The 12,081-nt window shown below is 28.3% G+C and overlaps 1 protein-coding gene across 2 annotated transcripts; it reads right to left on the bottom strand.

The window, feature by feature from the left end:
* Positions 1 to 282: 282 nt before the first annotated feature.
* Dp1 (satellite-binding protein 1 Dp1) lies at positions 283 to 5,946 on the bottom strand. 2 transcript variants are annotated; one of them, XM_074238135.1, is made up of 4 exons: positions 5,544 to 5,946; positions 5,362 to 5,430; positions 916 to 4,451; positions 283 to 848 (listed from the first exon to the last, which is right to left on the bottom strand). In XM_074238135.1, the coding sequence occupies exons 3-4, from the start codon at positions 4,408 to 4,410 to the stop codon at positions 567 to 569; spliced, it is 3,777 nt and encodes a 1,258-aa protein (XP_074094236.1). In that variant the 5' UTR covers positions 4,411 to 4,451; positions 5,362 to 5,430; positions 5,544 to 5,946; the 3' UTR covers positions 283 to 566. The 2 variants fall into 2 exon arrangements, with proteins under 2 accessions (XP_074094236.1, XP_074094237.1); XM_074238136.1 differs by having other exon boundaries at positions 5,362 to 5,946.
* Positions 5,947 to 12,081: the final 6,135 nt, after the last annotated feature.

Genomic DNA, 12,081 nt, shown 5'->3' with positions numbered 1-12,081 from the left:
AAAACTTGTTTCGAGAAATTGTTGTTAAAAAAAAATATAATAACAATTTTAATAAAAAGAAAAGAAATCGTTCCGAAGGACATAGGAATTTCTATGAAGCCACAGTCTTAAGTACAATATATCTGTATCTATAAGGCATTAGTCATTTATCTAATAAATTAATTTGTATGATAATTCATTTTTGTTACTTTGTAACAAGAATTTTTAAAAGCAACGAATTAAATTTTTAAAAAACCTACGAGTATTCAATGCATTACAGTTACAGATATATGACGTAAAAAATTGTTATTAAAGTTGATTTAATTAAGAGAAAACATTCTAGTATTTAGCGGTATCAGTGAAACCAGTTTCAAAGTCCAAGAGAGTGGCCTAAGTCGTTATAATGCAGCAGCGTCAACAATGGATTAGGGAAGCAACGACCAACTTTAATTTTTTTGATATTAAAGTTGATCTTTTTTTTTTTTCTTTCTTTCTTTCTTTTTTTTTTTTTTTTATTTTATACTTTTGATATTAATTTATGTGAAAGAAATTTAATATACTCAATTAAACTGTCGTTTAACGGATATTTACTTAAGTGAATTAGCGAGAACATCCCGACGTTTACCCCAAGGTCCTTCTGGCGTAGCAACAGATACTTGATTCGAATCATGGCCTACAAATGTCGGAAAGTCTGCTACACTAGCAGTGTCTGGAGCATTTCTTGGCTGCTGTGATTGCTGTTGCTGCTCCCATGGGCCTCCTTTTACTACAAAACCTGAATCACTTTCGTTGCTGCCAAGAGGTCGGTCTGATTCATGTTTACCCCCACGGATTGACTTAGTACGTTCACGATCCTCAAGATCTTGCAACTGGAATTAAAAATATTTATATTAGTTTCTAATTTAAAAAGAAGAAGAAGAAAAAAAATCAACTTACATATTCATACTCTAAATTCAAAAGATGTTCGCGTGCATCAGTGACATTTTCTTCACTGCCAATAATAACGACTAGATCAGGATCTGAGTCAATTTTTCGTGGAAATTTAATTTCGACCTTATAATCTTCCATTATCCTGCGTATATTTTTACCACGCGCACCAATGAATCGCGAATGGACAGCAGAATCGATTTTGATTTCTTCTTTAGTTAAACCATTAACAATCTTTAGAATTTCTTCTTTAGCTTCGTGAGTATTTTTTTCAAATCCAATGATAGTTATGATATTTTCTTCAGGATCTCCTTTTTTAGGAAAATCGACTTGTACATCAAAATCAGTACGAATTTTTTTAATAACTACACCACCACGGCCAATTAGTTTCGGATGAAATTCTGGACTAACTTCAAACTTTAATTCGTATGATTTAAGTGCTCGCTCTTGTCGTTTAGCTTCTAAGTCTTCAACACGTTCTAAAATAGCTTGTTTAGCCTCTTCAATATTTGCAGGAGCACCGCAAATTTCAATATAATCTCTCTTTTGATCAGCAGGTGACATGTTAATATGAACGTCATACTTAGACATGAGTACACGTACATCACGACCAGATTTACCGATAATAAGACGATGAAGATCAAATGGTACATCAACTTGGACAGTTATTGGTACTAGATCTAACAACGCCTTCTTAGCTTTTTCAACATTTTCTGGCTGTCCAGTAATACGAATAATATCACAAGGAGGTGGATTGTGATTCACTTCAGTCTCTCCATTTTTATCACCATTGATCTGTTGCTCCTGTTGTGGCTCTTGCAGAGGTTGTTCATCATGATATATTTGTTCACGTTCTGGGAATTTAATCTGTACATCATATTCAGATGTGACCATCTGTACCTTACTTCCTTTAGAACCCATAACTGTTCGGTGATGTACTTGCGGGATAATACATTCAATAGTAATTTTTGATTCCAATTCATGAACAATTTCTCGCATACGTTGTTTAGCTGCTTCTATGCACTCTTTAGAACCTTTTAAAACAACTCGATCGCTGTCAACGCCAGCACGTGGGAATGAAATCTGCAGACCACCACATTCATCAGCAATACGAGCTAATACACCACCACGACGAGCAACAAAGTATTTGTGATGTTTAGGATCGATAGTTATTTCATCTTCAACAATATTTCCAATTTCTCTAATTGTCGACTCCAGTTCAGCTTTAGCTTTTTCAACGGCTTCTTTCTTACCAATAATCGTTATAATTTCAGGATCCTCGTCTTTCTCAGTCGGGAGCACTACACGAGCACCCGTTGATTCTCTTATTTTTTTAATATTTGCTCCTTGACGACCAATTATAAATCTGTGATATATTGTCTTAGCCCGAACAGTGTCCGAAAAACTCATCAATTGTTTTTCATTTGTTTGTTCAAGTAATTGTTGTTTTGCCTTTTCAACATCTTCTTTAACACCACGTATTATAACCTTATCACTTTTACTTTCTGCAGTTGGAAATTTAATAGTTACCCCACCGCAATCCTCCATTATTGAATGAATTATTTTACCGCCAGTCCCAATAAGAAAATTATAATATTTTGGTGGTATAATAACTTCTTCTTCTACAACGTTACTCATTTCATTTTGGATTTTTTTAATCATATCACGTGCCATTTCAACATTTTCCTTTTTACCTGTGATTACAATAACTTCATCAGCAGAGCCCTCAGATGGTAATTCTATTTTAGTTTGAGTTTCTTCACGGATTTTACGTATATTCATCCCACCACGACCAATGATAAATTTATGAAATTGCTTGTAAATTGGTACTTCTATTGAATAACTATTTTCATCAAGTTCTTTAGCTAATTTCATCAAATATTTATGGCACCTATCAACATCTAATTTAGGACCACGGATTTTAACAACATCATCTTTTTCATTTGGCCCGGGTATTGTTATTTGTACATTATTAAATTTTTCTCTTATTTCTTTAATATTAAAACCCTTTTTACCAATAACACTAGCATAATGACGATGATCAATAATAACATCCTTTTCCTTTTCATTTTCTAATTTATTAATAGTCTTCATTAATTTAGCTTCAGCCTCAGCGACACCAGCTTGATTACCTTCTATGCGAATAATATTTTGACCATCTTTTTCAAATATATTGATAAATACGTTCGTTTCTTCTTTCAAACGATTAACTTTACTGCCATTTTTACCAATAATATGTTTAAAATATCTAGGATCAACTTTAAGTTCAACAAATGTCAATTTATTGATAAGATCTTGAGCATGAGCCTCAACTTGCTCTCTTACTTTTTCAACTTCTTCAGGAGGGCCTTCAATTTTTATTTTATTATCATTTTCTGCAAAATCAACATACACTTTTGGCAAATCTTCAGTTATTTTTTTAATATTACTACCCTTACGACCGATAATATATTTATGAATCCAGGACGGAGCTTCAACAGTTGCTGTACGTACACTATTAGCTTTTTCATAAACTTTATCCAGAGCTTGTCCTAATTTTTTTTGAGGACCACGTAATGTTATTGTTCCTGTTGATGAATCAGGACTTGGCATCTCAACACTAACTCCAGTTAATTGTAATATCTCAGTAATAGTTGTGTTACGGGGTCCCATAACATATTTATGCTGAGATTTTGGCACTTCAACGGACACAGAGCTGTAACGTTGCTCCACGTCTCTATAGATGCTTTCTATTTTTTTCTTGGCTGCAACAACACTTTCTTTCTCACCTGCAATTGTTATCTCATCATTTTGAACTGATGCCGGTGGTATATTTATTCTCAAACTGGTATTAGCATTCATACCAATAGTATTGTCTTTAAAAGCACGAATAAATGGATGATAAATTTTAGGAACGACAATACGCTCAAATGCCTTCCTTGATTGTTCATCAGAAATGACTTTTATTTCATGTTCTGCTTTTTCAATTCCTTCTTTAGTACCTGTAATTACTATTATATCTGATTGAACGTCAACAGATGGTACGTTTATTTTAGTGGCTGTATTTTTTTCCAATTCATTTAAACGCTGACGTTGTTTACCCAAAATCCAACGATGATGTTCTTTTGGGATACTTATCTGCTTGCTTGCTTGAGTTTGAAAAGTCGCAAGTATTCTACGACGTGCTTCTAATACTTGACTTTGTACACCACTCAATACAAACGAAAGAGTTTGACTTTTCGATGACGATATCTCAATGCGTGCATTTGTCTCTTTCATTATTGCTTGACATGTACGCATTGATTCACCTTCACCAAATTTATCACTATGATCTAACTTACGTTCCTCCAATGGTACATGGAAAACAGTTGTTACTGTTTTCGAACCAACTCTCATGCTATTGTTAACTGGTAGTTGATTCGAAATAGTTGTATGGTTACATGAGCCCGGAAGCTCTGGGAATGTTTCATCGTAAGTTGGTGGCTCGTAGGCCGTTCCCTCTTCCATTACTAACTGCTGCTGCATCTTTAGATTGTCCTGGATTGTGCCGAGTCCTTACAGTAGCACTGAAAATAATTTTTATCTCAGTTACTTATTTATAATACTCAAATAAAATAAAATAAAAAAAAAAAAAAAAAAAAAACAATATTTGAATAACTCAATTGTACTCAACAAGTTTCATAATTTTTAAATTATAAACTTATCAATCTGCTTATACAAGCAACGTAAACATTTTAACAGATGATAAAATTTATTTTATCAATTTAACCCGAACCATCAATCGCCAAATAAAATTATTATATAAATAACGATAATGGTTGTCTATTTGTTTTTTTTTCTTCGTTCTTTTTTACAAGTAATACCGATATAAATTTAAAAGCAAATTTTATTGTTGAAAAAAAAAAATATTTGACACACCCGGAATATGATCAAAGCTAATCAGATGATTTTTATAATTAATATTAGACAAAAATTAATTTTAAGCTCTCTAAATTAGCAAATAATTGATATTGATAACCACTAATAGCTTAATAAAAAAAAATTTTTTTTTAACAAATATTAAAAAATTATAATTCGTAAATTAAAGAATTAATAAAAGTTAAAAAATTGAAAAAAAATAAGTAATTATTTAATATGATAAAATGCCAGTATGTCAATGACCAGCGGAAGCCGACCACCATATGGAATGGAGTATAATCATGTTTTTTTAGCTTTCGCACTTGACACGTCACAAGAACGGTAACCTCATCACCAGCATGACCTTCCCGACACATCAAATAAATAAATAAATTTAAAATCAATAGTAAAACTTTTTAAATATAAAACTAACAATTAATGTTAATATTATATGAATCATTTCAAAAATTATTTCAAAAAATAATAACTATAAAAGTGTAACATAAGTTAAGTCACGGAAACATCATGTGTCTGACGGGTCAGAGATGACGAGTAAAAAAAATGAATGAAGGTACTTACTCTACCGTATTTAAAGAGTCCGGTGAAATAATAAATGTATTTCACGACGCCAGTTTACTAGTAATGTACCTAAAACATTTCAGCAATAACGTAAATTATTATTTTTAATTTAATTACTCAATCAATTATATTATTTTTATCAGTTTTATGTAGTAAAACTCAGACTACACTAGTTTTCTTACCAGTAACGGATTCAATGTGAAGTTGTGAAGAGCGTGTGGCCACGAAAGAAGTCCAAAGCCCCTCCAATCTCATGAATTAAAAACCTATGACGGGCTTACTGTTAAATGTCTACGTACACGGATTTGTATGTCCCAATAGCGAAATAGCAATATTTTCTTATTTATTTTGATTAAATAGTTTCAATTATTTAGTTATTTCGTCGTTAGATCAATTTTACATATTCAATTAATTATAATTTTTTTTTTAATTTATTTTTCCGTACCAATCTCGGTGTAAAATTGAATACGTGTATCAACATATAGATGACGTGATTTTAGATGGAAAATTAGAAGTCGTGGCCGGTAATATTTTGATTAGTTTTTCACAAAAAGAATTTTAAATGACATTAAAGTTAGCTGTCACTTGACAATTTAAAAATTTTTTTTAACAAACAAATTTGCTCCAAAAAATTATTATTTTTAAAAAATTGCATTTGTAGATTTTAAAAACTTTCTAAATGTCAATTTTTTTTATAAATTTTTCTTTGCCATAATTTATTTATTACAAAAATTCTTAAAATTATCAACTATCTGCTAAGTTAATTTTCATTAATTTTAACTAATTTTCATGAAAAAAAAATCATCACTTCCAGATTTTTCATAGCAAGAGTTTCACGGCTATTTTTTTTTTTTTTTTAATATTTTGAAAATATATTCAGTTAAAAATACTTAAAAATAAAATTTTAATTTTTTAAATTATTCTCTCAATATTTGAGTGTCAATAACTCGAAAACTAAGCAAAATATCGAAAAATTGTACAGTGAGAGCTATTAAAACTTACCGTAGTTCTGTTTCAATTTCTCATAAAACGTTAACAAGAGCAAGGAAGATAACCTGGATCGTTTTTAACAGCTTTCACTGTATTTTTATTCGAAAACTACACAAATCCGTCTTCAAATCAGAGCGCCGCTAGAACCATAGAATCTTCATGCAGAGCGTTTGTTAGAAAATTCTATTTATTTTTTAATATAAAATAAATATTATTTTATGAAACGAATCTTGGATAGAGAATAGCTATTCTATGATATCCTGCTTTTTGGATTAATAATAAAGACGAGTGTTACGTCGAAAACGCAACTAAAATTTAATTATTTTTATCCTAGCCGTTAGGCTAATAGATAAGGATCTGAAGCTTTATGGGAAGGGGTTGAAGTTATAATATAAGAAAATGAATTCAATTTAATAAATATATTATAAAATTATCATACAAAGATTTGAATTATTAAAACAAACATAAAAATCTCAATTAAGAACCTATTTAAATGAACACTTATGTAAAGAAACTTACCGTTTCTTTACATAATTGAAATTTACTTTACTAACAATTGTTTTTTTTTTTAATCTGACGCGTGGTTTCATTGAAACTTATAAAAACTTTTTCGATGTTAACACTAGGACGTCAGGACAACGAGAGATATTTTTGTTGAAAAATCGTAAAGGTGTCGAATTTTAGGGCGTCCCTTGTAGAAATAATTCTCTGAAAAAACTCTTGAAAAGTCTTTATAACTCTGAATAAGACTTTTCGAAAGTCTTCACATCCCTAACTAAGTAAAGGAAAGACTTAATAAGTCTTCAAAACTCTGCGATACTCTTCAAAAATCAAATTTTCCCTGCAATTTCGAAATTTCTCAAAGAGTTATTAAGACTTGATAAGACTTGTTCAGTTTTACAGGAAAAGAAGAAAATATTTCTTTTCAAAAAAATTACTTATCAGAATTAAATAAAACTATAAAAAGAATTAATGCATGTTTTAAAAAATTTTTTTAAATAATATTTTCATCACGAAAATACTTTGATGGGCATCGAATCACTCATAGTTGAGCAAGTCAAAACATCAACAGCAAATGAAGTGCACTTGCTGTTGGAAACAGATATATTACTCAAAGAGTAAATCCAATCGGTATTTAATTTGGACTATCAAATATTAAAGTCAACTTTCTAGATAGGAGAGAATTTTCTATCCACACGCCATCTGCTGGAATTAATTGATACCTAACATATTTTAGTTTACGAATTTACAGTTAGAATCTTTAAGTGTTCTTAGTTTCTAATAGGTGGCATGTGGATAGAAAATTCTCTCCTATCTAGAAAGTTGACTTTAATATTTGATAGTCCAAATTAAATACCGATTGGATTTACTCTTTGAGTAATATATCTGTTTCCAACAGCAAGTGCACTTCATTTGCTGTTGATGTTTTGACTTGCTCAACTATGAGTGATTCGATGCCCATCAAAGTATTTTCGTGATGAAAATATTATTTAAAAAAAATTTTTTTAAAACATGCATTAATTCTTTTTTATAGTTTTATTTAATTCTGATAAGTAATTTTTTTGAAAAGAAATATTTTCTTCTTTTCCTGTAAAACTGAACAAGTCTTATCAAGTCTTAATAACTCTTTGAGAAATTTCGAAATTGCAGGGAAAATTTGATTTTTGAAGAGTATCGCAGAGTTTTGAAGACTTATTAAGTCTTTCCTTTACTTAGTTAGGGATGTGAAGACTTTCGAAAAGTCTTATTCAGAGTTATAAAGACTTTTCAAGAGGTTTTTCAGAGAATTATTTCCACAAGGGGTTACTTATTTTTACTAGATGGGAGAAATAATGTCCAATTATTTTTCTATTTCCTTGAGCCCTTGCCCTCTCTCTTAGATTTTTCTATAATGTTGCATGAGTCCCCTCTACTTGGGTCAGAGTACAATATCGCTTCTCCTTTACTCTTATGCTCTATTATACATCTATGTGTTTGTGTATACGTAAGCGCATTTATGCATAGACAAAAACATACATGTGTACTATTTTACATTAAATTATTTACTGTGACCAAATTTTTATATTAAATTAGTTAGATAAAAATTAATTTGTGCATAGATTACAAATTATCATTAGTTTCTTAGATCTAAATTTTTCTTTTTATTTAAGTCGTTGTTTTATTCGAAAATAAAAGAAAACATTTATTTATTTTTTTTTTTGTTTAAACTTAAATTATAGTTATTAAATTTTGTTCCTTAAATTATCAACATATATTTTTTTTTCTGTTGATACTAGAATTATCATAACATTCCTTTTTATTTTTTCTTTTATCATTATTTACTTTTATTTTATTTAAACTATTGTTTATATATACATTTATTTTGTTATCGAGAACTTCTATTTCGGATCTCGACAAAGTTAAAAATTCCATTAGGGTATTTGTTCAGGCTCAAATCCCTTAGTATGGTCAGGCCCAACTAAAACTAAATTTTTCAAATAAGTTTCTTTTGAAAATACTATTGATAAATTTGAAGATAACAAAAATTTTAAAATAAAATAAATGTGTGTAATTAGTTGTAAGAACATAAAACTATTTATGAATAATTAAATTCCATTTGTTATAAAATAAAAATGTCGGACGCTGAGTCCGACATAACACGAGAAATTGAATGAAATATTAAAATTTGTGAATTCTTAAAATTTTATGAGGTTGAAGTTAGCAGACACTTGACAATTTTTTTATTTTCCTTGAAAAATAAACTAGGTATAGAAAATTATTTATAAAAATCTCATTAATAATTTTTCAGAGCTTCTAAAGATGAAATTTTTAATAAAAATTTTCTTGCTATAATTTATTTGTTAAAAAAAATTCTTAAAATTATCAGATGTCTCTCAATTTCAGTATCATAACATTTTATTAACTTACTGTCCTAATACATATATGTTAATTATGAAAAAAAAAAATAAATAAATAAATAAAAATAAACGAACACTTATTTAACTATAAGTAACTGTAATTTTATCAAATTAATTTATTCAGTAGGTTTTAATGCACATATCAAAGAGTATTAAAAAAGATCATTACTTAGATTTAATAGAAAGTTTTTTTTTCTTTTTTTAAATTATCGATGAGGAGGATTGTGAAATTTTTTATATCTTTATTACTATAAGTATATATTTAAGAGATATTTAGATACAATTTTTAGAATACTAGAACGATAAATAAAATGATTATAAAATAAAATCATAAAACTATCTAATGCAGTTTTATTTGTATTGATTATTTCTTCACCCATAAGTGATCATTGAACTTATAAATTATAATTAATGAAAGGAGTCAATCAAAAATGTCAATCATCCCGAAATTTTCGTTTTTTTCCAAAATTTTCAAAAAAAAAAAACCAATATGAATCCGAATTATTATTTTAATTTTTTTTTTTTTGAAAAGTACATTTAAAAAAAATTTTCAAAAAAAAAAACATCCCAATAAGTTAATCTTCAAAAAAGTTATGGTTATTTAACAAAGAAAAAAGCTGTCTTTTTTACATAACTCATAACTTTTTTTTGGTTGGGTAAAAAAATTTTAAAAAATTCTGAAAATTGTTTTCAATATGGTAGAGAAAGATACCAAAATTTCAGAAACATCGAAAAGGGTCGGAGTCAAAAGTGTTCCATTTGGCAAGGAATGCCCCATATTTTTAAAATTTTACTTTATTTTTATTGTAAATTTAGTTTCTATATTTCTTCTCAAATAATATCAAATACAACTTGAACTGTTAATCAAAATTCATACCAAAAGAGAATCAATCATTTTTTTTTTTAGATTTGATTATATGATGACTACACACTCCATGCACCCGATAAAAAGTTTGTGTAAGCCATATAATTTTATCTTAATGCCACAATAACTTATTTGCTTAAGCAAAATAATGGAGTATTTATAATTAACAAACATACATAAATAACTGGGTAAAAACAAATAATTAATATAGTGAAAAATTTTAATTACTCAAGCAATAATTTAAATTTATTAAATATCCACCTAAAAACTTTCCAAACTTGAAAATTGTGATCCCCGACTACAATTTTTTAAAAAACTTCTCTACAACTGAAGAAGTTTATACGTTTATACTCTTTTCTTAGGAATGCATAATAGAAATAATTGAGAACTTAATTAACTAAGAGTTGAAAAAATTCATTAGCACGTCTCATGTAAGATTTAGTATCGATATGATTAATCTCATTGTAATTGATTTTGTGTCATTAAAATTATATTGATTTTTCTTTTCACTCATTACGTTTTTCTGCACCCCTTACATATGGTTTTTATCTAAATATGATGATCGACCATTTAATTTCGTCTTTTTGAAATTGAAGAATATGTCGTTTGTTTTAACTAACGTTTCAACTCAGAAATTTAAATATAAGTATTTATAAATTTTGTAAATTTTATGCAGTACTATCCTAACTATAATCTTGCTTAGCTTTGACCATTTTTGTTCAATACTCTCAATTTCATTCAGTATTGATAAATTGAAATCTTTCATATACACCTATATTAATATTAAACTCAAAAATTTTTAAAATAAATAAATAAAACACAATTTCAAAATTATTCTTTTAGGATAAATTTTATCTAAGTGAATGACTAATCTGTTCTTCAACAACAGTCATAGCGAAAAAATGTGGTAATTATTTGAAAGTAAGGTCCACAATAGTTCAACTAATAGAATGGGATTTAAAATTTTTTTGAAGAAAAACATTTTTTTTTCTTGAGATACATCAAAAATACAATAATTAAGAAAGAAAATCAAAAATAGCAATTTTTCGATTAAAAACATTTTTTACAAATTAAAAAATGAAACCAAAAATTGACATTTTCGACAATTTTGTTTTAAATTTTTTATTTTTAAACTAAAAGATCTGCTAAAAATCGCTGGGCTTATGTGGAAATATTTTATTCATGACGTTTTGTCGATATGAAATTTTCGTTAACATAAAGGGGGATAGCCACTGTGAGGATCGAAAAAATAGGTGATTTTCGGGAATTTTTTTGACTGGGATAATAAAGGAATTTGGGGATCGGTTTTTTTTGTTTTATAAAGTCATACATTAAAGATTATTTTCCTAAATTTTTGTCAAAAAATATCATGTTTTTACAAAGTTATTAGCATTTTTGTGGAGCACCAAAAAAATTTCCCCCACCACGGTGCGATTTCTAACTCAAAAACGGATTATCTAAAACAAAAAAACGAAATAGCGTTGTAATCTGCATGCATATGGTTATCGTTGCACGTAGGAGATTTTGAAAATTTGGATTTAAAAAAAAATGGCGATATATTAAAAATTTTTTCGTTTTTTTTTCTCATTTTTTTTGGATTCAAACAGTTCTAAAAAATCTTAAAAATCCAAATTTTCGAAATCCACCACGTGCAACGTTAGCTACTAAATAGACGAATATGGAAAAAAAATTGCAAATCGATTGATATTTATGCAAATTACAGTTCTTACCAATTCAAAAAAAGTAATTTCGAAAAAAACGCGTTTTCGCCGGAGTGCCGTGCGTGTAAAAGTCATTTGAAGTGCTGTCACAAAAATGACTATAACTCGAAAAATATTCGGAATTTTCATACAAAACTCTAGATACATATTTTTTAATATACAAACTTTGATTTGATAAAAAAAAAATTTTTTTTAAATTTCACTGTGGCTATCCCCCTTAAAAGTATTAAAACCAACTTAAAAAAGA

This window comes from Cotesia typhae, unplaced genomic scaffold (assembly GCF_013202065.1).
Source record: "Cotesia typhae breed Kobodo isofemale line unplaced genomic scaffold, CoteBio_Ctyphae contig_22, whole genome shotgun sequence".
Taxonomy (NCBI): Eukaryota; Metazoa; Arthropoda; class Insecta; order Hymenoptera; family Braconidae; genus Cotesia; species Cotesia typhae.
This window is presented reverse-complemented; position numbering and strand designations above follow the sequence as displayed.